At 33.2% G+C, this 27,608-nt stretch overlaps 1 protein-coding gene across 8 annotated transcripts in view; it reads right to left on the bottom strand.

Moving 5' to 3' along the window:
- The window catches only part of LOC139514510 (unconventional myosin-XVI-like), a 119,926-nt gene that overhangs the window by 46,233 nt on the left and 46,085 nt on the right, over positions 1 to 27,608 (bottom strand). For 6 of the 8 annotated variants that reach the window (XM_071303860.1, XM_071303864.1, XM_071303865.1 and 3 more), the window contains exons 21-30: positions 26,812 to 26,905; positions 25,891 to 26,043; positions 24,034 to 24,188; positions 23,428 to 23,499; positions 18,006 to 18,211; positions 16,868 to 16,979; positions 12,134 to 12,230; positions 11,487 to 11,613; positions 4,624 to 4,715; positions 3,006 to 3,020 (exon numbers count right to left, since the gene is read on the bottom strand). In XM_071303860.1, the coding sequence (XP_071159961.1) occupies positions 3,006 to 3,020; positions 4,624 to 4,715; positions 11,487 to 11,613; positions 12,134 to 12,230; positions 16,868 to 16,979; positions 18,006 to 18,211; positions 23,428 to 23,499; positions 24,034 to 24,188; positions 25,891 to 26,043; positions 26,812 to 26,905 (1,123 nt within the window). The remainder of the gene's footprint in view (positions 1 to 3,005; positions 3,021 to 4,623; positions 4,716 to 11,486; positions 11,614 to 12,133; positions 12,231 to 16,867; positions 16,980 to 18,005; positions 18,212 to 23,427; positions 23,500 to 24,033; positions 24,189 to 25,890; positions 26,044 to 26,811; positions 26,906 to 27,608) is intronic. The other 2 variants (XM_071303861.1, XM_071303863.1) reach the window with 1 other exon arrangement.

Raw genomic sequence — 27,608 nt, 5'->3', positions numbered from 1 at the left:
TGTTATGATTGAGGAAGAATATCACTGAGATATGATTTCTGACACTCTTTTGTCATAATGGCCAATCAGCTCATGATGGCGACCATAAAATTGCTTGAGTAATGACCTTAATTTGATTGATTCATAGCCCTGTCTTAGCAACTTTTGTGAAAGCAGTATTCCTTGTTCAACAAAATTAAGGTACTTTTAGCTAGCTCTAGAGTAACGTATCAATTGAGACACATATACTCCATACGCTGATGCCGCTTTTTCAAATTCGTAAATATATATATCTGATTGGCAACCACTGTTCTACATGTAATTGCCACTTTAGAAACCTATTTTATAGTAAACAACAGAAATGTGGAGAAATGCTCTCTTAAGTTGGACTATCTATATCAAATGTATTTTGCTTTCTAAGCAATGTTTTTTTTTGTCCTAATAAAATGAAACAAAGGCATTGGTATGCAACACGAGTACGATAAGTACGGAATAAAATGAATACTCAAACAGTGTTGAAATAATAGGGTTGGTCCTTAATATGCAAGATGCAAATATAATTAAAATGTAGAACATAAATTAATACTTAAGTTGTTTAATGACTCTATCATGGGTATTGGGACAGAGGATGTTTGCTGTTTTTCTACAAAAAACGAAAGGCATGGATAAATTTATTAAAATCTAAGTCTTAAGTCTTAATGTAAGTGACCGCATTTTGAGTTCAGAAAATCGACAAACATACGCATTTTTAATTTATTAATTTATAGCAAGCTCTTTGACTAAGAAAAATGCGTATGTTTGTCGATTTTCTGAACTCAAAATGCGGTCACCAATTTATAAAGTTCATGCTTGTGTCAATTTCTGTATTCCAGTCAAAAGTGTTCCACGATTCTTACGCTTTTGGGTTTCATTCACAGTCCAAATTTCTTGACACAAAGTCATTATATAAATATAAGAAATCCAAGGTGTTTTTCTCACAAACGTTTGTGTCATTTGTGACATACCATCTGCGATTTGCGTTCTTGGACACAGCGTATTACTCGTAACCCGAATATTTCACGCCCTTCTCGTAATCAATCTTTATTCTCGGTAAATGATGTTGTCATCATATATCAGCAGAATATATCGACTTAATCATTCAGTAAGAATTCTCTAAGAAATACGAAAACCAAATTAGAAACAGGAAGTTTCACATGAAACGAAATTATCGACGGTTACCGGTATGACGGAATGAACAAAATCCGGAAATCGTAATTTTTTCAAAAATAAAAAAAATCGGGGCGGGCGCGGATGAAAATCTATCAATTAATTTTAATTGGCCTAATGTCTTACAACCTTTTTAAAAATATTTTGATGTTGTAAACAAAAATAAATTAGTTTTGATTTGGCGCAATACTTTTGGACTTTAATACTTATTGATCGACAATTCACTGATAATAAATTATGTAACTTTCTATACAAAAATAATAACATAAATTAACTCTACTTGGTTAAAGGTGAAAAAGCAATCTTTAACCTGTATCCTCAAGATGTCCATAAGGTTACTTGAGAGCTGACATCTGTAAAAGTGAGGATAGTATTGATTCCTCCATAATAACATTCCTTTGTTCCTTGTATAAACCTGGCACAACACTGATAAAGCTGACTATTGATTGTTATTCCAAATAATTCTCCTAAATTAACTCAAATTATTCCAATTAATGATGGAATAAATATGAGCTTGCAGTATGAAAAATGTGGACATAGGCACCTATAGCACTTGCTGACTGACCTATTATAACCTTTCAATTTCTTTTTAAAATAAGCATTTTTAAATTGAGCCAAAAATTATTTGAATTTTAAAAGAAAAGAAATTCTTCTTTAATATTTCTAAAAGTAATGTGATTAATACTTACCTATATTTACCTCTGTAAATTACGTTTAACGTACATTATTTGACAAATCGTTTATTAAAATTGAGAATTTTTTTCAAGTTGTAATTTTTTTGATTATTTTTATTCAGTTATCATACAGCATGACCACAGGATAATATCAAAAGTACATAAAAGACAATTTTTAATAACGAGACTGTGTACAAAGTCTCTAGACAGTGAGACCTTCCAGGTGGTGCAAGTTATTGAGAACGTTGTAAGGGAGATAATTCTAATGTATAGTCCTTGAATGGCAAGACTTAGTAAAAATATCTATGATATAAAATGTAATTATCAAGAAATAAAAAAACTCTTATATAAAATGTTACAGACCAGACAATATAATTAAGTAGTATAATGGATGGAGATGTGAGGTTCACATCACCATATCAGTTTAAGCTACTTTAAGGACATGTTGAACTACTAAAGCTTGATTTAATTTACTTTTCCAAATGTCAAATGCATATACGCATTTTGTAATTCTTTTATAAGTATTTAAGTATCTAACCATGTTCAAATTGTATGATTACTAATCATTAAAGTATCGGAAACTAGGAAGTAGGTGTCTGGCAGTTTTAAAAAGAAGTCACATGCTACAACTCATCATTGCCAAGATGCTGATGCAATATGAAGTCATTCTGTTCAAACAAACTTGAAGTAAATTGGACGAAATTTTTAAAAGTTTATTAAAAATATGGAAAAATTATAAAGTATGGCAAACAGGAAGAAGATGTCTGATGTCGATAGGTTTGATGTTTAAAAGAATTTGACCACTGACTGAACTTGATGCTGATGATACTGTTGACAGAATTTAGGATCGTTATTAGTCCAAATAATTATGACGTCTGGCAAGGCTATTTTATTTTTTTTCTGGGACGCCTTCGTCGTAGGAAGGCGTCCCAGAAAAAAATTAAAATAGCCTTGCCAGACGTCATAATTATTTGGACTAGATCTTTATCCTTTAGGAGTTTTCATTGTCTAATATATTGTTTGGCCTGACAAAAAGCAAATGACAGTATAAAAGGGCTGAAAAGCATTCAAAATACAGTGTTACCCAGGATTATCATTTGGATCAGCACAAGAAGAGAAGAACTTAATGTAAAACTTGCGTCTCACCTGATTTTTTAGTTTCTGAATATCATCAAAATATGTTTAAACTATCAGCACACAAATATTTATATACATATATAAGAACAACGAAATTTGTTTTACATGCACACGTATAAAAATTGCGGTTTTTATCCAACACAATCATAGGTTTGAACGTAGTTTTCAATTTAGACTTGTTTATATTTTTTCGTTTGGGCCTGTATCATATTTTCCCTCCGGTTTGTATGATCCGCTCAACCTATTTTGACTCTTTAAAATTCAAGCTGGTGTACAATTTTTTGCACTTCAAGTTTGTGGTATAACATCTGTGCCACAAGTTTATTGTTTTCTGTTTAGTATTAAATTAATATAAAGATCCATTTTGTTACATCTACAACGAAATTTGTCTTACATGCACACGTATAAAAATTGCAGTTTTTATCCAATGCAATCATAGGTTTGAACATAGTTTTCAATTTAGACTTGTTTATATATATAAGAATATAGATTTTATCATACAGTTCTCACTTTATACAAACAACCTTTCACTTCAGCAATAAGTTAACATGCTTTAAGAGTTTGTAAAGATGAACTCAAACTGCAATTGTCAAGTTTCATAAAATTCTAAGAAAGTTTGACACAGTCACTTGTATTTCATAAACCCAAGCTCATCAAGTTTTCTTATTTTTAAACGAAAGCACCAGAGTTTAGATATATATACTAAGCATCATCAATAAACTATAACTGACCTTGATAAGGCCTATAACTAACTATAACAGACCTTGATAAGGCCTATAACTAACTATAACTGACCTTGATAAGGACTATAACTAACTATAACTGACCTTGATAAGGCCTATAACTAACTATAACTGACCTTGATAAGGACTATAACTTACTATAACTGACCTTGATAAGGCCTATAACTAACTATAACTGACCTTGATAAGACCTATAACTAACTATACCTGACCTTGATAAGGACTATAACTAACTATAACTGACCTTGATAAGGCCTATAACTAACTATAACTGACCTTGATAAGGACTATAACTAACTATAACTGACCTTGATAAGGCCTATAACTAACTATAACTGACCTTGATAAGGACTATAACTTACTATAACTGATCTTGTTAAGGACTATAACTAACTATAACTGACCTTGATAAGGCCTATAACTAACTATAACTGACCTTGATAAGGACTATAACTAACTATAACTGACCTTGATAAGGCCTATAACTAACTATAACTGACCTTGATAAGGACTATAACTTACTATAACTGACCTTGATAAGGCCTATTACTAACTATAACTGACCTTGATAAGGCCTATAAATAACTATAACTGACCTTGATAAGGCCTATAAATAACTATAACTGACCTCGATAAGGACTATAACTTACTATAACTGCCCCTCATAAGGCCTATAACTAACTATAACTGACCTTGATAAGGCCTATAACTAACTATAACTGACCTTGAAAAGGACTATAACTAACTATAACTGACCTTGATAAGGCCTATAACTAACTATAACTGCCCCTCATAAGGCCTATAACTAACTATAACTGACCTTGATAAGGCCTATAACTAACTATAACTGACCTTGAAAAGGACTATAACTAACTATAACTGACCTTGATAAGGCCTATAACTTATGGCATCAGTATAAGGATTGTCTATCATGTCTTCTAAATCATCAAAGGTATGCAGTATTTCTTCTATTACCCTGAAAATATAATTCAACCTCTAAAATAAATTAAACCGGTTTCATCTGATACTCTGAAATAATAAAACTTTTAAATTAAAATAAACCATTGTATCTTCTGTTACTCTGAAATAATCCAACCTCTAAATTAGAATAATCCTATGTTTCTTTAATGCTTAAACTTTAAAGAGACAAAACAACCAAGGTTAAAGTTCTGCAAGTCAAATTTTGCAAATTGCTCAATACACTACAGTATAAAAATCTAAGTTATATTTAAATACTTGTCTCAAACCTAGATCTCACATTACAAAGGAAATTAAGAGGAAATTCACTTTCAAGAAGTTTGTCAACTGAAGATAATTGATTTTAACAAAAACTTCCTCAATTTTCATAATTTGGTTTAGTAATAAAAGGCATTTAAAAACTGCTATCTTCTAAATTTTAACACTAAACATAAAACAATAAAACAATGCTCTTTCCTCCTTCATTGATACATCTTATGTAAAACAAGAATGTGTCCTCAGTACACGAATGCCCCACTCGCACTATCATTTTCTATGTTCAGTGGACCGTGAAATTGGGGTAAAATCTCTAATTTGGCATTAAAATTAGAAAGATCATATCATAGGGAACAAGTGTACCAAGTTTGAAGTCGATTGGACTTCAACTTCATCAAAAACTACCTCGACCAAAAACTTTAACCTGAAGCGGGACAGACGGACGAACGGACGCACAGACCAGAAAACATAATGCCCCTCTACTATCGTAAAAAAGTTTTGACTGCTTGGTTTACAAAATATTTCAACCAGATGCTCCGCAGGGCGCATCTTTATACGACCGCAGAGGTTGAACCCTGAACGATTGGGGCAAGTATGGACACAACATTCAAGCTGGATTCAGCTCTAAATTTGGATTGTGATTAAATAGTTGACACAGCATAGGGTTCTGACACAGAATGAATGTGGTCTAATGAGACTTAAAATATTTTTTTTGCCTTTGAGCAATTCACTATGCTGTTGAATATTAATCCTCTCTAAAAAAATGTTTGAAGAAATTTTCTTTTTATTTATGAAATCTGAAATGAGAAAATTTAATCCCCCCCCCCCCCCATTATTTTTTTCACATCCCCCTTTCCCTATTTCTAAAACTGATCTCAATTCAAATTTCGAATGGAGTTTGCAACAATAACTACTCATTTAAATACATTTAAGTTGATTCAACTACTATTCTGGACAAAGAAAGATAACTCCAATTGAAAATTTCTTGCTATTGCACAATATTGTGCAATTAGATATTTCTTGCTATTGCGCAATACTGTGCAATTGAAAATATTTGCTATTGCACAATACTGTGCAATTGAAGATTTCTTGCTATTGCGCAATACTGTGCAATCAAAAATTTCTTGCTATTGCACAATACTGTGCAATTGAAGATTTCTTGCTATTGCTGAATACTGTGCAATTGAAAATTTCTTGCTATTGCACAATACTTAGGGACGACATCAAAAGATCGATGTAGGATAAAAAACTTAAATCGTATAGTTTGGGGATGGGGGTCAACATTGCTGCAAGTTTTGTTAATCTAAAATCGATTTTACATATATCCCTATTGGTCAATCAATTTTTCCCAGTTTAAGTTAAGAGGGGGGTGTGGGGGTCAGTGAAAAAACTATGTGAATTAAGTTTTTGATCCTTCATTGAACTTTTGATGTCGTCCCTTAATATAATAATTTTGGATCCTGATTTAAACCAATTTGAAAACTGGGCCCATAATCAAAAATCTAAGTACATGTTTAGATTCAGCATATCAAAAAAGCCCAAGAATTCAATTTTTGTTAAAATCAAACTTAGTTTAATTTTGGACCCTTTGGACTTTAATGTAGACCAATTTGAAAACGGGACCAAAAATTAAGAATCTACATACACAGTTAGATTCGGCATATCAAAGAACCCCAATTATTCATTTTTTAATGAAATCAAACAAAGTCCAATTTTGGACCCTTTGGGCCCCTTATTCCTTAACTGTTGGGACCAAAACTCCCAAAATCAAACCCAAGCTTCCTTTTATGGTCATAAACCTTGTGATTAAATTTCATAGATTTCTACTTGCTTATACTAAAGTTATAGTGCGAAAACCAAGAAAATGCTTATTTGGGCCCTTTTTGGCCCCTAATTCCTAAAATGTTGGGACCAAAACTCCCAAAATCAATCCCAACCTGCCTTTTGTGGTCATAAATCTGGTTTTAAATTTCATAGATTTATATTCACTTTTACTAAAGTAAGAGTGCGAAAACTAAAAGTATTCGGACGACGATGACGACGACGAAGAAGACGACAATGACGACGACGCAGACGAAGACACCAACGTGATACTAATGTACGACCAAAAATTTTTCAATTTTTGCGGTCGTATAAAAATGATAAACTCTAGTACATATTACATTGTATTTTCAAACCATGTAGCTTTAGGGGAGATATATAATATTCATGGATTATTTGATTTGTTGACATACAGGTTCCCAGGTATGATCTCTATGTTTAATCTCATAGAGAAATAACTTGGGACTGTTACCAATACATAAACGGCTCAAGTAGGATATACGGTACTATAGTTCCGGCTTTTTTGCTGTAAATTCCTACGCGTATGTATTCATGGGTAATAAAGGTAAAACTGTTTGAATTTTTCATTCTAGTAAAATTAATGAGTGGTTGACAGGTTGACAGGTTGACAACTTTGAAAATGTTATCGTTGAAATAAGTGGTTGACAGGTTGACAAGTCGACAGGTTGACAATTTTAAAAATGTTATGGTTGAAATAAGTGGTTGACAGGTTGACAAGTCGACAGGTTGACAGGTTGACAAGTAGACAAGTCGACAGGTTGACAATGTTAAAAATGTTATCGTTCAAATAATTGGTTGACAGGTTGACAAGTCGACAGATTGACAATGTTAAAAATGTAAAAACAAATTATAGTTAACAGGTTGACAGGTCGACAGGTTAATAAGACGTTGACCTGATTTGGGACAGGCGCAAAAATGCGATGTTTCAACCTGTTAACTTGTTGACCTGTCGGCCTGTCAACTTGTTGACCTGTCAACTTGTCGATCTGTCAACTTGTCGATCTGTCAACTTGTCGACCTGTTATCCGGTCGATCTTAACACTTATAAACTTGTCGTTTGTCAACCTTTTCATTGTCAACCTGTCGACCTGTCGACCTGTTAATATGTCAAAATATATATATATACATGTAACCTATTTACTTCTAATTTAAACCAATTTACTCCTATTTTCTTCCGATGGAACTACAGTACCGTATATCCTACTTGACCCTACATAAACATACTATCCTGGTAAAAAACAAATTCAGAATAAGGCAAAAAGTAAAGGGTGGGGTAGTACACAATTTAAAAATAATTTAAACTCTAACAAGTTCAGGGAATATAAATGTTGAAAATTTGCTGCACAGCCCTATGTTTTGACTTTTGAATAAAATAGTAGTGCATATCAACTATCTATTCTAGGATATATTTTTTCACAGATTTTCATAGAAAAGGTGCCAGCTCCTACGGGAAATTGCATTGTCTATATTTACAGAAATGCAACCTTAAGGATTAAGCTTTGGGTGTTGATGTTAGATCTACAATTGTTTCTGTTTAATTTATATAATTATTCACAACTTTAATAGACTAAGGATGAAGAACTTGGCATAATATAAATTATATTGTAATAGTTGAACCTTTACTGCAAAAGCCAGAACCATTCAACAAATTCCAATGCTGTATAAGTAAAAGAATAGAGTTACAATGTCCCCTGTCTTGCACATATTTTATCTATCCAAGGAACAATGACAGCAACTAACACATTTTTTGTTCTTTAAAACTTTTTTTGAATAACTTAGAGAAAAGAAGGCTTCAGAGCAAAAACAATGCAATTTTACAATATAATTAATTATTCCAAGGGGAATAACTCATGAACAAAATGTTAGTTTGACATACATGTTATAAAGTTCATTCTATAAGGAACATGTGTGCTAAGTATAAGGTTGATGTAACGACAGACTACCTTAAACCAAATCTTTAACCTGATATTGGGCAGATAGATTGACATGCTAAGTATAAGGTTGATGTAACCACAGACTACCTTAAACCAAATCTTTAACCTGATATTGGGCAGATAGATTGACATGCTAAGTATAAGGTTGATGTAACCACAGACTACCTTAATCACCTGATATTTAACCTGATATTGGGCAGATAGATTGACATGCTAAGTATAAGGTTGATGTAACCACAGACTACCTTAAACCAAATCTTTAACCTGATATTGGGTAGATAGATTGACATGCTAAGTATAAGGTTGATGTAACCACAGACTACCTTAAACCAAATCTTTAACTTGATATTGGGCAGATAGATTGACATGCTAAGTATAAGGTTGATGTAACCACAGACTACCTTAAACCAAATCTTTAACCTGATATTGGGCAGATAGATTGACATGCTAAGTATAAGGTTGATGTAACCACAGACTACCTTAAACCAAATAATTAACCTGATATTGGGCAGATAGATTGACATGCTAAGTATAAGGTTGATGTAACCACAGACTACCTTAAACCAAATCTTTAACCTGATATTGGGCAGATAGATTGACATGCTAAGTATAAGGTTGATGTAACCACAGACTACCTTAAACCAAATCTTTAACCTGATATTGGGCAGATAGATTGACATGCTAAGTATAAGGTTGATGTAACCACAGACTACCTTAAACCAAATCTTTAACTTGATATTGGGCAGATAGATTGACATGCTAAGTATAAGGTTGATGTAACCACAGACTACCTTAAACCAAATCTTTAACCTGATATTGGGCAGATAGATTGACATGCTAAGTATAAGGTTGATGTAACCACAGACTACCTTAAACCAAATCTTTAACCTGATATTGGGCAGATAGATTGACATGCTAAGTATAAGGTTGATGTAACCACAGACTACCTTAAACCAAATCTTTAACCTGATATTGGGCAGATAGATTGACATGCTAAGTATAAGGTTGATGTAACCACAGACTACCTTAAACCAAATCTTTAACCTGATATTGGGCAGATAGATTGACATGCTAAGTATAAGGTTGATGTAACCACAGACTAACTTAAACAAAATCTTTAACCTGATATTGGGCAGATAGATTGACAAACAGTCAGTAAAACATAATGCTTCTCTACCATTGAGGAGGGGTATAAAAACTTCACACATATTCAATTTTCATGATAGAAAAACAAAGGATACAGGTATCCATTCATAACTCAAATCATAGTACATGAATAGAAAAAAACACACAAAAAGGATAGAAACTTAGGAGTCATCCATAATTGGCAACCATTTTCCAAAGTGAACAATACGTACACTTGGGGGGAGGGGGTTAAAAAATCAACATTTTTACCGTATGCTTTTAAAAATTTTAAAATTCAAACAGTCAAACAGTTTCAGTTTATTTTCAATGCAAGTTTTTATATTAAACTAAACTATAATAGACAGGATCTTCCTTTTATCAAGAATGATTTATTCCTGTCTTGAAATCTGAAAATGGTTGATGTACACTTTTTGAGGGAGGGTGGGGGTTTGGAAAAAGTATGTTTTGTACAGAAAATGGTTGACAATTATGGATGACCCCTTAGCTTTTATTGCTGTTCTTCATCTTAAATTTAAAAAGAGGCCTTCAACAGAGAGCAAAAATGCTCTCATCTCACAGCCAGTTTAAGACAGCCCCATGCACATTTTAAAGCCCATGGTCTGAGGCTCTCCTAAAAGTCAGTAAATAGCAAACAAAACCTGTACTCACTATTCAGTTAACCATTTTACACTTAAATGTATCAAAAATCATATCAATATTTACAGGTTTTACAAAGAGTAAGGTCGGCTTCAGAATGAAGGAAGGACAGAATAATGAAATGGCAGACATAGGGAGCAATATATGTTGAGTTGCCTTGGCTACCTCGTGGTGTGGTTGTGAGAACGGAATAAATATAAATAATTCCATTTAGAATTGAAAATCTTGAAAACCTGCCACTTTATTCACAAAATATATAACTACTAAATTTGATCACAGGTTATACGGATATGTTCATGAATGGCAAGTATTTTTATCAGTAAATTTTTCGGGGAAAAGAGCCACTGTCGAAAAAATCAGTAAAAATATTTTTATTTTCCTAATGAATTTTCTGATTTATTGTTACAAAACCTTTGCTGTATAAATCAATTCCATTAATCATTCAAGTGTCGTATCATCATTTTATGGAGACCTTTTTCAAACCAAAACAAGGATGGGTGGACAAACACACACATACTGTAAAACACAATGCCCTAACTTTAAAAAGTTAAAAATTTCAATAAACCACAACTCAAAAACAACCAATTGTCAATTAAACATAAGACAGCTTGGGCGTTGTGTTGTGGAGATCCACAGTGAAAATACAGTGAAAATACAGAAATATTTGATGATATTTATTTTCAATCTTTACAATTATGCTTTTATTTGTTGAGAATTGTATCTTCTATATCCCTGGAAATTCAAATACAAAAGTTACAAATACAGTTTTTTCCTTCTTCAGGTCAGTTCCATATTTTCTAGCTGAATAAAAAATTGAGGTCTCTGTAGTTTTGGCTCAATTTGCATTTCCACTAATTGATAAACTTTGAGACAAACTTACTTTTAACTCTTGGGTTCTTCAATAAGTTGAACCTCAGTTCTAATTATTTTTAATAACAACATGGAGTACAACTTACTGATTACTTGGCTCAGCTAACTTTCTAGCTTTATCTTCTGCTTTCTTCTTGTCAATTTCTGCTTTCTTCTTGTCAAACTCTGCTTTTTTCTCTTTGTAAATTTGTATAGCTTTATGTCTTCTGACAGCTGAAATAAGTGTGTATGATTTTATGACTTTAACATAAAATTCGATGAGAGCTGAAAAGAATTTTGAAGATGCCAAAGGAGAATACAACATAATAAATCCTACCATAGTAATCCATAGGTAAAATTGAGAATGGAAATGGGGAATGTGTCAAAGAGACAACAACCCAACCATAGGACAAAAACAGTAGAAGGTCACCAACAGGTCTTCAATGCAGTGAGAAATTTACGCACCCGTATTTACTTCTGGATACTATCTATTGATCATAAACTTGCTTCTGTCCAAGTTTGGTAGAAATCCAGGATAGTTTCAGAAAGTTAATAAAATTCAAAAAACTTAAACCACAAAGTGAATATTTCTTGTCACCGCAAACAACAACAACAGAATGTAGGATAGCAACGTTCCGCTTTTGCAACAAATGTCGCAGGCTCCACAAAAACTTTCACGTTTTATTTTTTGCATAGATTTGTATATTGATTTTCTTGCTGATATACAATGTACCGGTGATTCATATACGCTTACCTGACTGGGATTTGACAATTTTCTTTATTATTTCATCATTGGCCTTATCAACATTACATACAACATCATCTGTCATGAATACTTTGGTTTTACCAATCTGAAATACAAGTGTGGGTTATTAGAATATAACTCATGATGGTACAGGCAAATATGAGATAAATGAACAATAACATTTCCACAGTGATCAAGATTAATTTGGACATTTAGATCTATGACTTCAAAACTAATATCAACCAATAAAAAATGTCTTTATGGTACCTGTTTTATGTACATAATAGAAAAGTCAAAGGGAACCCAATCCATGAAGGTACCAGTATCTAAGGATTTGTTATAAATTTGCAATTGCACAAATGTTCAATAGGTCATGTCATTGTGATACTATAGTTGATACAAATGTTCAATAGGTCATGTCATTGTGATACTACAGTTGATAAATTGTCATAGTCTCATAACTTCCTTTAGAAATTTTGAAGCAAAATGACAATATTATATGGCAAAAACTTTTAAAAAAATTGTGAGAGCTTTTTAAACAGGTCTCAGAGTAGTTGCATTCACAATGAAAAATTGTGGTAGGATAGTCCAAGAAAAATTGTGGTAGGATAGTCCAAAAAAAATCAAAGTCCTATCAATTCAGTAAACATTGTTGAATTAAAATTATAAGGATACAACATTATGAACTAAACCAGGGCTTTCCATTGAAGCCGGTAGCCGGCGGAAATCCGACGCTTACGGTGGCTTCAGGTGCAGGCTACCTCACTGCCAAAAATATAAATTCAAATAGAAAAAATATCTTTTTCAAATGTTTACAGGCAGCCGAGAGACGTATATTGTCGCAAAGTCGCGGTCACGATAAACAAGAATGAAAAGTCAATGTTTACCTTGGGCTAAATATAGTTCACATGAATTCAGGTCACTGATTGGTTGTCTATTTAAAGTCAGAATGCATCGTTTCTTTTCAAAGATAACAAGAGAGACGTTCCGGTGGTCAATGAACGATAACAATAGAGACGTTCCGATGGTCATTAACTCGTTGGCTTTTTTTGGCTTTTAAAACGTGAAGACAATCAGATAGGATGACAATCTTATGTTATGGAATAATATTAGTCAAATTAAAGAAAGTGTAGTAGATGATATTGTTCAGAATCTGGAAAACAGTATCTTTTGAAGTTCATTTTTCAAAGCCCACGTGGTGTTCAGAGAATCAAGGTCAAAAACGAAAGTAGAATATTGTCGACTCGACATCAAATAAATAACATTTCCAAATGATTTATGTATCCGACTTATTGAACATTTTCCCCAAAAAATAGAAAATCAGAGGATATATCAATTTTCTATCAATGCTTAAGAAATAATTGTATGATTTAAATACGCGTAACAGTCTTTAGAGAGAAAAGGGGGGTCATTTGTTTACAAATGCACGTAGTTATGCAAAATAAATCGATCAAGATTTCTAACAAACCGGAGGATTATTTAAATACAAGAGGCTGTCACAACGACAGCAAACCGGATTTATTAATATTTATTTGTGTCCTGGCAATATCACAAGAACCATTACTGATGAATGGTGAAAGTGAAAATCGTCAATATCAAATTTGACCTCCATTTTGTCATCAGTATCAACATATTAAAATTTGAAAAGCTTAGATTGAATGGTTCGTGAGTAAATGCAACAACGTGAATGGAAACGCCATTTTACAATCTTTCAAGAACTATAACGCCTGAACGGTAAAAGTCAAAATCGTCATTATTGAACTTGACCTCTATTTTGTCATCAGTAACAACATATAAAAATTTCAAAAGCTTTGGTTGAATGGTTCATGAGAAAATGCACGGACACGACTGGAAACACCATTTTTCAATCTTTCAAGAACCATAACTCCTGAACGGTAAAAGTCAAAATCGCCATTATTGAACTTGACCTCTATTTTGTCATCAGTAACAACATATTAAAATTTGGGAAGCTTTGGTAGAACAGTTCATGCGTAAATGCACGGACACAACTGGAAACTCCATTTTTCAATCTTTCAAGAACCATATCTCCTGAACGGTAAAAGTGAAAATCGTCATTATTGACCTTGACCTCCATTTTGTCATCAGTAACAACATATTAAAATTTGGGAAGCTTTGGTAGAACAGTTCATGCTTAAATGCACTGACACGAATGGAAACTCCATTTTTCAATCTTTCAAGAACCATAACTCCTGAACGGTAAAAGTCAAAATCGCCATTATTGAACTTGACCTTCATTTAGTTGTCAGTAACAACATATAAAAATTTTAAAAGCTTTGGTTGAACGGTTCATGAGTTAATGCACGGACAACATTTGATTGCCGCCCGCCCGGCCGCCCGACCGCCCGGCCGCCCGCCGTACATTCCCAAATCAATAACCGACATTTTTGTCACAAAAATCCGGTTAAAAACTCCTTTAAAAGTAAATGAATTTTAAGCACAAGGTAATGAAAATAAAAAACTGACATAAAAAAAAAATGAAATTTCTTTGAGTTTTTTTTTTTTTTTCTTTCTTTAATTTCATACATAAACAAGAATGTGTCCTCAGTACACGAATGCCCCACCAGGGGCGTAGCTAGGCCAAAATGATGTGTACGCAATGCCGGGGAAAGAAGTCATACGGCGCAGAGGGGTATGGGGACGCTCAAGGCCCCCAGAAGCTCTAGAGTAAATTGTGCAAAATCCTGCATTCTCGCGATTTCCTAGGACTGAAAATGACCTCACAGAAATCTTATTTTCATGAGTAACAATTCAACTTTTGAAAATAATTAAATTTGAAAAAAAAAATAGAGAAAAAAAAATTCTAATGTGTAGTGGGAGAGCTTATTTATATATTAGGTAACAATTAAAATATATAGTGCCACCACCATATATTTTAATTGCTACCTAATTAGTCTCAACCCACTATACATTCACTGAGAAAATCTAAATTACATAAATAAATTGAATCACATTTCTCTGTTTTATTTTATAAGAGAACAAGCAGTCTTTCTTTTAGGTTTTAATTCTCAAAGTTAGTTCTGAAAGTCAATGACCATTTCCTTTCCAGTTATCCAAAACCGTGTCTGTTTAAATTTGTTTTTTTGTGGTATATGTTCAATAGAACAAGCCCAGATAAACAATGATAAACGAATTGATTTCATTGTATTTCTTTAGTCGTCTCATGGTACTGAAAGTGTTCTATCGTTGTCGTCCAGACCGACATACATGCATATTAAATGTTAAGTATTTTAAGGATTCCCGTGTATAAATCCTTGTTTATATCATCATAGTTTGGAAACCTTTAACTATATATTTGAATATAAATACAATGTACTTTTGAAGTCCCATAATCTACAAGGAAAAGCTTCAAAACTAAATCTGAGTTCTTTTTATCAACTTCCAAAAACGAGTCTTTTATTTTTACAAAGCAAGGAAAACAAGCACTTTAAATTTTGCACATGGAGAATAAGCACTTTTAATCTCGAGACACGTGAAATTAAATGAACGAGGCACCCATCTTGCACGACCGAACATAAAATAAAAAAGTAAAAAACATGTTGATCGTAAAAAAAACGACGAATAGGTTGCAAAAATATTACCCTTATATTAGAACATCACGTTTTATTTCATCAGTCATTTTGAAATCTTCAGAAAAGATGTCAGGGTAAGAAGGCATAGTAGACGCACTTATTGTATTCTGAAACCCCGAGGAATCAGCTATTTTAATTGTTGCATCAGCAGCACAATCACGATGCTGGTCCCGAAAATGTAAATCCCGAAAATGTAAAGAGAAAACTAATTTCCGGAACGGAATATAGTTACAAAGTGACTATTAACATATTTTTATAACACTTTATAATTAATTCTATTGCTTAAGTTTTATTCTAACTAGATTTACCATATTTTTATTTTTGTCAAATTTTTGATGTGTACGCAAATGCGTTTTTGCGTACGGGTTGCTACGCGCCTGCCCACTCACACTATCATTTTCATGTTCAGTGGACCGTGAAATTGGGGTAAAAACTCTAATTTGGCATTAAAATTAGAAAGATCATATCATAGGGGACATGTGTACTAAGTTTGAAGTCAATTGGACTTAAACTTCATCAAAAACTACCTTGACCAAAAACTTTAACCTGAAGCGGGACAGACGGACGGACGAACGAAAGAACGGACGGACGGACGGACGGACGGACGCACAGACCAGAAAACATAATGCCCCTCTACTATCGTAGGTGGGGCATAAAAATGGTAATTTGAAAGATTAAATTAGGTGCCAGGAGATTGCGAGAATGCAGGATTTTGCTCTATTTATGCCAGAGCTTCTGGGGGCCTTCAGCGGCCCCCAGACCCCCTGCCGTAAGGCACCAAGCTTACAGCTTGGTGGGCGTCCGGCTTCGCCGAACGCATATGTTATAGCCGCCTATAATTTTAATTCAGCCTTCTACTTCCATTTCAATGGAAAGCCCTGCTAAACAAGATGGCAAAAATATTACCACACCTGAAAGCTTTTTGTCAGTCTCAGAAAGTATGCATACATCAAAAAGTCATACTTTATTTTGGTTAAAGATATTTAAGGAAGCCACTTATTAAATTATGACCTATGATTTTTCCATCTGTGCTAAAACATTTACTTAACAATATTGATAACATTATGCGAAGATCTTAAGTTAATCCAATTAATATATATTCTATTGTTGTCTCATATCTCAGTCATACGTATGATAAACAAATTCATATTACCTGATATCCATCTTTTTCACTGATCACACAGAATTTGAAAATTTCTTTACATTTTTCAACGTCAGGTATCATAGAGTGGGAAGGTAGACAAGACAACATCAATGCTTTATATCTGAAAATACAACTTGAATGAATGGTCAAAACAAAAACCTAATGATTTATGAGAGGGGGGGGGGGGGGTCAGAGGGTGCTGATCCAGAAATCCAGGACTTAAAAACATGAAATCCTGAGGTCCCGAATTTAGTAAATAAAGGGCTGCGCTTTAGCGCATGATACGTCTGTTGCTCTTTTAACTTGTCTTTTATGCTTTAAATGAATTTATATGATCAACTAGAAATATATATTCAAATCAAAAGGGATGTTACATTAATATATTCACCAAAGTTTCATAAAATCCCCCTTTTTGAAGTATAAAAATTCATTACTTAAGAAAACGTAAAATCTAAAATTTATAAAAATGGAAAGGGAGCTTATGTCAATAGATATAAACAATTTATCAAAGTTGCATAAAATTTTGTGAAAGTGTTGGTTATTGTCCCAAAATTGGAAAATCCCCCCTTTTTTAAGCATAAAAATTCATAACACGGAAATGTAAAATCTGAAGTTTCATGGACATTGGTGAATAGATATAAACAATTCACTTAAGTTTCATGGAAATTGGTGAAAGTGTTTTTGAGTTATTGTCCGAAGTGTGGACGACGGACAACGGTATACCATAATACGTCCCGTCTAAAAGACGACGGGCGTATAAAAATGAATCCAGACATCCAGAAATTCGAAGAAAAAAAATCCCGGATCTCGAAAGGGTCAATAGCGAAAGGGTCTGTCAATCCCGAAATCCCAAGCTTAAAAACACCTGATCCTGACGTCCCGAAAAAGGTCCTGCCCCCCCCCCCTTCCCCCCCCCCCCCCATTTATATCTATCAAATAAAGCTGATAACAGATGTGTTGAATGTCATTAATCCAAAATTTTCTTTCCTTATAGTCTTGTAGTTTTATAATAAAAGCCATTAAAAATAAAGACAAAGCAGAATGAAGATATGTATCTTTCAGCCTTGCTTTTTCTTGAAAATGGTTTCTTGTGTATGCTTTTATCTCACATGTTGTTAACTTATCTTTAAAAGACATTTCTACATACCTGCTGACAAGGTCATGAAACTTGATCCTGTACGGATATCCAAACTTCTTTATTTTGATTGTCTCACTGATACCCGTATATCTGAGTTGTGCTAGAACATATTCTGGTATAAATGTCATAGCTGACTTTGTAGTATTTGGTTTCAAACATCTGATTATATGTGGTGTAGAGGACTGGACCTTGATCATCAATTCTGATAAGGAACACTGAAATGGATACATTAATTTACATAGCTAGTTGGGTTGATGTCTAACTGACTTTTCACAGCAAAATTGCAAAGTTCCTGTATTGAAATACCAAATAAATAATAAAACAAACAAAATGCTCTTAAGTGCCTGTTGCTCACTTGGATCTATGTACATTTTCAACAATAGCCACTCTCTGACATGTTTCCAATTATTATAGTTTTCATGACAAAAGTCAATAAAAATGCTTTGCTGAGCGTAGCCTGATACGACCCCTGAGGTTGAACCCTGAACAGTTTGGGCAAATTTGGACACAATATTCAAGCTTGAAACTGACTGAATTAGGATTGTGATCAAATTTTTGACATAGTATAGGTTTCTGACACAAAATAAATGTCAAATCTTACAAATCTATTTCAGAGCAATTGAAATACTTATACACAAGTTATTATCCTGAAAGTAGAAAAATGCTTGTTTGGGCCCCTTTTTGGCCCTAATTCCAAAACGGTTGGGACCATCATCCCCAAAATCAATCCCAATAGTCCAGTCGAATTGTGAAACAATTGCTCAGATTGTGGTAAAAGCATCAAACTTTGCAGAGTGTTAGTTGAGGTCATAACTAACATTTTTAGCTATGGACCCAATTCAGAAAATCAAAATGGCGGCTCTGGGCGGCCATTTTGAAATCATGTTAAAAAAAATAATAAAAATAATTAGAAAAAATATGAAAAATATATTTCTTTACCAATTTTGATAAACTTTCGTATTTCTTATGACAAAGAATATCAACTGAGAACTATTGAAGTATTTAGTGGCCATCTTGAATGGTGGCCATTTTGGAAACGTAAATTTCCAATATATCATTATTCGCTATCCTAAATTGTTTTTTGAATTAATACTAAGTTTTATTTGCATTTATAACTAGTTTTGCTAATCATTTATTTATGACTGTTAATATAGGATATATTCTCAAATAAGCCATGCGCATGTAAACATAGTAAACACATAAATGTAAGTAAAGATATACGTAAATTGGCAGTTAAGCATATAGGGCTTAGTTACTTTTTTACCACCAAAAAGTGTGTATATACAATATGAGTTATGATTACTATATGTTGAAAAGGAAAACTGCATAGCTATTAAAATCACAGGAGCTGAAAAAAATAATTAAAAAAATAGAATGGAAAGAATTCTGTAACGCGAAGAGAGGACACGTGTGGATTTACAATGCCAGGCTAATACAAAAAGAGCAGACATAGACATTTGAGCTGGTAATCAGTCATTTGTTGTAAGCATACAACTGTTCCAAGTTGATGAAGGTCATGTAATGGGAGAATCACAAGGCAAAAGGTATTAATCCTTTCAAGCCAAATCTTAAGATCAAAATATATTTTGTCAGGAAAAACGAAAAAAGTCTAAGATGAGTCACGGATTGAAAAAAACAGTAAAATAACCAGCCACAGTTGTGATGAATCAACAAGAACAATGACTGTAGGGTGTTTTGTTTTTCTTTCTTTTAGATGAGGTATCTGACTATCATTCAACATGAAGCATCAACAATTATGTTCGACAATAGTGTACGTTACTGTCACTTGAACTACTAACCATTGTTCTTTTAGCCAGACTCAGTGCTGGAGATTAATATTTCAGGAGCAGATAACATGCTAAATGTTTGTTAAAACTGCACGACAAGACAATTAGAGAGAATTCGAGACACAGAAAGAAAGTCAAGAATCTGTTATCCATTAAATGGGTCTCGTCAAAATGATATGACGGCTCACAGTCTGGAATTGTTTTAATATTTGAAATTGATGATATCTGTAAATTGTACAGTAAATGTTCTAAGTAATATGAGTTGTCATGAAAATAATGATTAATACAACACTTCTAAAAATTGAAATCTAGCTGCCATAGATGATATGCAAGCACACATGAATGGTTGCATCTTCTCCGGATTCTCAACGAATATGTTGGGGAAGTTCTGAAACAGGTCATGTCTTTTAGTTGTGATGGTGAAGGCCTCTTCATAGTCAAAGTTACTAGAATAGTTTGAAGAGTTATGCTTGCTACTATAAAAAGGTTTTCAGGGACATTCAATGTAGGCTTTCAAAATGAATCAGTTCCACAATCTTTGAGACATCTTACTCTCTATCTGAGGACTGATAAGTTGCAGTTGTATCCTTTCGAATACGAGTTGCACAATTGAACTATTATAGCTGAGAAATGGTATGTTTGTCTGCCACTCAACGATATAACTGGACTGTTTCGTGATGTTTAGCCATCATGTATCATTCTTACTGAGAAAACTTATGTCTGTTGAACTGATTCGTGTCAACAGCGTTTACTGAGTGTCCCTGTAAAGTTATTTTTAGTATCAAGCATATATATTTTGCCTGCTATGGCTATGGTGATTCCTTTATTTTTACTCTTTTATTATGAGGTCTGTTTTAGACCGTCACGAATACCTTTGTTGAAAATCAAGAGAACTAATTTATATTGCTTGCATGCTTGCTATGGCAGCTACATTCCAATTTTGTTAACAGCGTTATATCAGTTCTTCCTTCCATGATAACTCCAAGTTGTTCCAGGCGTTAACTGTACAATTTAGCGTGATCTGCAAGCTTGGAGATTAGTAATATACCTCTTCCAGACCGTGTGCCATCAATGTATTTTATTATTTTGGAAAGTACAGCTCCAAGGATAAAAGATTCCTGGCTTTCTGTCTGTGTCTTGTACTCTCTGATTTGCTATAATGTCAAGTTTTATCAATCATCAAGCAGGATATTAGTGAGTTGACATCTTCAGCTCTTACTTTGGCTAGGGGAATATGTCTTGTAGTACAAGGGCACAGTCGTGCCCTATTTTTGTCGATTTGAAAATGTCGATGTATCATTGAAATCTTCAGATACATCACCACAGAAAAAATACACTGCAGTCATTGATTTTATTGATCCAGTATCACCTTACAGTGTCTGGTTACTTATTGTTTTCTTTCCATTGGCAACTTATGTAGCATGTTTTCCCTTTTACTGATGAAATATTTTGAGATCTGAACATTTGTTTGACATGATTTGTGCCATTATGCCTTGTGATTCTGGAATGCTTCTGCAGTTCCATAGCCCTCATTCAACTGTTTCGAATTGAGCGAAAGGAAAATCATTTCAAAACTCAACATCTTCACATGTTTGCATCAAAAGAGTGATTGCCAGCTCAAATGTCTATGCATATGTCTGTTCCATTTGTATCTGCTTGGCATTGCAAACTCTCACATGTCTTCTCTTGCCGTTTCACACATTCCTTCCAGTCTAATGGCCCATAATGTTCTTCTGATATCTAGCCCCAGGGTTTTCGAACACTACAATTTTAATCTTTTACAAAAAAAACTTTCGGTCATAAATTATTTTAAAAAGTTACTTAGGCAAACATGTAAGTAACAAAAATTCTGATACTGATATCTTTATTTTGTAAACATGTGCATGCCTTATCTGACTTCTTTGTGAATATCAAGTAAAGCTTAGTAAAAAATGTATGAATGCAAACAGTGATTTTATAAGATTAGCGAATAATGATATATTGGAAAATCATGTTTTCAAAATGGCCATCATTCAAGACGTCTACCCCAAAAAAATCAATATATATGAAATTCTGAGATGACAGGCCTTGTCATCTGTGATGAATATACCATATGACTATATAATAACTTCCTGCAGTAAGCGCTCAACTTATACATGTTATAAGTCAAAGTGAACACGGTTACTAAGGAACTGCAAATGTGTAAAGGCAGTATTAAGTAGTACATGATATGTAAATGTCAATGACAATGTGATCGATTTGATAGACAGAGTGTGGTTTGGCAAAACATGTACATATCATTTATTGTTAGATATTTTTAACGTCAATTGAAAACATTTGAGTAATTGATGTTCTTTTAACATTACTTGCATGATATGAAATTTATTATGTCTGCAAATAAGGTTTTTGAAAGTTGTTTCAAATGAACAATATCAACAAAACGAATTATCCTGTAATCAGACGATTGTTATAAACGACAGGTATACACATATTTTCTTCCTTTATTTGTACTTGTAAAATAAAATTCTCCTTTTATTCTATATTGAACAAGCAGTGGAACGAATATTGCTTTTAGAGTAATAGTTCATTTTATGATCCTCTTCGTGGTCCGCGTTTTAATGCTGATATACCCGATACAAAACAGAAGAATAACTCGGGGAGGGGGGTATGCTCACTTTTTCTCCTGTTTATATAGCTCAAACAAATACATTTGAATATCTTCGACAATGCATTTTTTTTTTTTATTCTTATCGAAAAATGACTACATATTTTGGCTTAAAAAATCAAGATTTTTCAAGATGGCCGCCATTCAATATGGGTAATATTTCCAAAACTTTTGTTCAACAAGACAATTGAAATCAGCACTGTTGTTCTATTAACTAGGTTTCATGTCAATATCTTCTCTAATATCATTTTCATGATTTTTTTTATTAATTTGCAGAGATCAAATGGCCGCCATTTTAAAATGGCCGCCTCGTCCACAAATTTCGACTTTCAGAGTGGGTCCATAGCTTAAAATGTTGTCCATGACATATACTACTTCTATGCCAAATTTCATGCTTTTACCACAATCTGAGCAATTTTGTCAAATATCTGCACAAATCGACTGGACTACAACCTTCTTTTTGTGGTATTGAACCTTCTTATTAAATTTTCTTAGAGATCCATTCACTTAAACTAAAGTGATTGTCCAGAAACCAAATGTGTCTTTGGACGACAACAACAACGGCACAGACAACATGATACCATTACTCGATCCCAAAATTTTTTTTGCAGTCGTATAAAAACACAAAACATGGTGATAATCATCATTTAAGGGCAATAACTTATAAGGAGTTGACTGACTTATTTACTGATTATTTTTGATATTCAAATTTTAAACTATCAAGTATAATATTCATGATAAAAGGCTCTAATCATTGGGGGAAATTAAAATTTCAGGACAAGAGTAGATTGATCTCAACATTCTCAACATTAATGCTGAAGATAGCTTTTCTCTTATCTATAGTGTTTTTCAAGTTAATTGACATTGTCCTCCTGTTTGTAATTTCAGCCATGTTAGCCATGGTTTATTTTATGGTTGTAAGTTCTCATTAATATGATTTCAATATGTTAAGTTTAATGTAATACCCAAATGCTATATGATAATGACACTTGAAACATACCCTAAAATGGTAAGCCATTGTAGCTGGTCCTTTCCTTTCTGAAGCAGTCATTGGTTTAGCAGGTTGTTTTGTCTAAAAAAAAAAAATATGACAAAACTGGCATGAGGGTTGTAGAGAATTGCCTCATTGGCAATCATGCCACATCTTCCTTTTTTATATAATATACTAATAAGTTTACAGTTAATAATAGTTTAACTTGTAAAACCTCCCTCGTAATTTATTTTGTATATTGCAGCTTTCTTGATTCTAGAGATCTATTCATTGCTGTTTATCTTAATATAAAGTATTAAAATATACAATGTAGGTCATAGTTACTACTTTTTGTTAAATACTGAAATACTCCCTAGACATTTCTGTACAATAAGTTATATGATTGCAGGTCACCTAGCAACTGATATATAAACTAAGATAAAGTTGCAATATCGCTAATAAAGTTTAAAAAGAATTAGAGGTAATATAGGTTATGTGGCCATCTTGATCTTTTGGAAGTCTCTCAACACAAACTAGTATAGAAGTATGTAGTATATAGTTTCTGATTGTAGGGATGTTATGAATATCCACATAATCCCTTCTATTAACTAAATAATTTATCAATATCTTGCCTACCTTGTCTGCCTTTCCACCTCTCAGTTTCTTAAAGAACTCAAATGGAGATTTAGAGGTATTTTTCCTAGATCTCTGTTGTCTGGCACTGGGCGCTAATGAACCTGTCCTTGTTATTTTTGACTGAAACAAATCCTTAATCAACAGACTGTTACTCGCTGAAATATATGGTAAAAAATTAAACTTTACAATTATAAACTTTACAATTATATAGTAACCCAAAATTGTTATTAACTAGTAAAGACATCTTAAGGACAACATACAATCTTCCCTTTTCAATGAACTAGTACACATTTTTTTATTCAAGGGTCAGCTGAAGCCCACCTCTGGGTGCTGGATTTTCTCGCTGGGTTCAAGATCCATAGGTGGCCTTCAGACATTTTCTGCTCTTTGGAAGTATTGTTGTCTCTTTGAAATCTTCCCCATCCCTTACCAAAAAGTGCTAACATGTTGCACATAAGTTGCACATAAGATGCTCACATTAGAAACTAACATGATTGCACACGAGTTTTTTAACATGCAAATTAGGTGAGCATTTTGTGAGAAAAAAAATTGCACATATGAAACTAACCAAATTTTCATGTTAAAAACCTCACGTGCAACTGCTCATATGAGCTTTTGTTTCACATGTGCATTTTATTAGATGGTCATATGAGCAGTTGCTCACATGTTGCACACGTGAATATTATAGTTGACCAAAACAAAATGGCTGCTTTAGAAAAGGAATATTTTTCAAATTTAAATGAAAATCTTAAATAATTCAGTTGAAAATAAAATAACTGATACATCATGTTAAAAGAGTTATTCTTTAATTATTGTCAGTTAATTATGATTTTCATATGATTTTTTTTTTTTTTATTTAAACAATAATCATGATCATGACTTAAAAACATAACATATTACATTATAAAACTAATAGAGGGACTTGCAAGTTTAGTACACAATGAATGTCTTTGATTAATAAGTACTGTATTTCAAAAAGTTTTAAAAGGAAAAATCTTTATACATGTAGTACTTATTTTGAAGCAACCTGTTCCCATAAAGGACTTAAAGTTGTAATATATTTCAAAATCTGACACAAAAATGAAAATAATGAAATAGAAATGATAACTTACAAATAATTAACCACAGCCACACTGGTTTTATCAGATTTCAACAATGCCTTTCTTCAAATAGCACAATATAGGACTTAACATTTTCCATATCCATCTACCTTCATTTATTGCATGCTTTTCATGAATTTGAATTTACAGGAAGTACATGACTGGGCATGTCATTTTGAAAAAGCTCATATGAGCAATGATGTAGGTTAGTTTTGAATGGTTAGAAGAATGGAAAAACTTTTCAAAGTACAAAACTAACATAAAACTAACATGGATGATAAAAGCTCACCTGAGGTTTGAATTGCACATGTGAGCATTATGTTAGATTTTTGTGGGCACATATGAACTACCAAACTGCACATATGAGCAACCTGATTTGCATACAATTCTTACTTGCATCTCATGTGCTTCACATGTGAAACTTGAGTGCTTTTGTTAGCAATTTCTGTACGGGATTCCGATCTCAATTTTATTCAACAATATTCCAAGCATCAACGCATATGGAGTCAAAACAAAATGTGAATGTATTCAACAGTGATTTACCATAATCAACAACTTTTTCGATACCTTATACAACACTAGAACATTCTCATAGTATGTTAGATTTTATTTTTTTTCATTCATTTTAAGTTGTACATGTATAGGGAATAGTATCAATAATTAATTGATAAAACACATCACCCTTCCACTTATTCTTTTAGCTAACAAAGTAGCTTTAATATCTAAATGCTTACAATCTAATTTCATAGTTACTTACTTTTCATAGTATACATGATGGAATTAGGCAGCGTATCTCTATTTTTATCCAGCGTTCCAAGTAGATTATAAGTCACTGCACCAGCAAAATGGACAACTGTAAATGTTGAACCGCCATCTTTTGGTGCCTTGTATACATGTGAGAATTTCTTTCCTGGAAAATTAAATATTAGAATTTGTGAATTGTTTCAGTTGGCTTCATAGCTTGTGGTATAATAACATTCTATACTAAGGAAATATCATTATAAATCATCAGCAAGAATGAAAATCATGAGTTGGAAGATTTAGGACTTTCTGTATTGTTCACTGAAGGCTTTCAATACTAAGGTGAGAGTTTAGGACTCAATGTGAGATTTTTAAACTAGAGGCTCATGTCACTCACTTTGGACTATGTGCATATTAAACAAAGGACACAGATGGATTCATGACAAAATAGTGTTTTGGTGATGGTAATGTGTTTGTAGATCTTACTTTACTGAACATTCTTGCTGCTTACAATTATCTCTATCTATAATGAACTTGGCCAAGTAGTTACAGTGGAAAATTTTTAGTAAAGATTTACAAAATTAATGATAAACAATTTTATACCTTGTCAGATTTGCTCTAAATTCTTTGGCTTCAGAGATGTAAGCCAAAATCTACATTTTACCCCTATGTGATATTTTTAGCCATGGTGGCCATCTTAGTTGGTTGGCCGGGTCACCGGACACATTTTTTTAAAAACTAGATGCCCCAACGATGATTGTGGCCAATTTGGTTAAATTTGGGCCAGTAGTTTCAGAGAAGAAGATTTTTGTAAAAGTCAACGTCAACGTCAACGGACAACAGACGCCAAGTGATGAGAAAAGCTCACTTGGCCAAAGGGAAAGGTGAGCAAAAAAAGGGTGAAAAATGCCTAATGAAAAATAAAGATAACTGATACCTGGTCCTTGATGTAATTTAGCAGCTAATGACAGATCTGTTGCTTTGGGAAATCTACTTTCTTCATCTAGTATCGCAAACACTCCAGTGTGTTTCTAAAATAAACATCATTCAAATAGCAAAAATAACATGAACTTTGGAGAGTCTTCCACTTGTCATTCCTATAAAGCAATAAAATTTGGTCTTGCATCTTCTAAGATGGCACTTACAGACAAACAGACGTACAGATGGACAAGGGTAACACTTAAAGCCCCCCGCAACTGTGGCACACATTTGTTTAAAGAGTGGAACCTTTTGAATATTTGCTGAAGATGTTTATCTCAAAATCTAATATGACATGCCTTTTTCGCTTTGTGAATAAACCCATGCTCTAAATCCAATAACTTTTTTTGCACATGCATATATTGACTACTGCAGAATAATGAATTTTATCAAATTGGCATGCATTTGGCTGTTGTCTGCTCTGTGGTCGGGTTGTTGTCGCTTTGACACATTCCCCATTTCCTTTCTCAATTTTATTTAATATATTTCATTAACTTAAAACACTTCCACACTCTTAAATGATGCAATGTTGTTACTAATTCATTTATTTTGACTGTAATGTGTTGCATTCCGAAATTGACATATTTGACCTAGATACGACAACCATTCATGCTGGCTGTTCAAAAAATCCTCCCTCTGAAAAATCACGGTGCCAGCCGTTTGCTTCTTTACAAACAAAATAGAGAGGTTCATGGGAGAGCCTACACAATCGCTTTACCCTTATACGCATCGGACATAGAAATAACCTTAATTGTC

Source organism: Mytilus edulis, chromosome 3, assembly GCF_963676685.1.
Source record: "Mytilus edulis chromosome 3, xbMytEdul2.2, whole genome shotgun sequence".
Taxonomy (NCBI): domain Eukaryota; kingdom Metazoa; phylum Mollusca; class Bivalvia; order Mytilida; family Mytilidae; genus Mytilus; species Mytilus edulis.
Note: the sequence above shows the minus strand (reverse complement) of the source record. Positions and strands in the feature narration are given on the sequence as shown.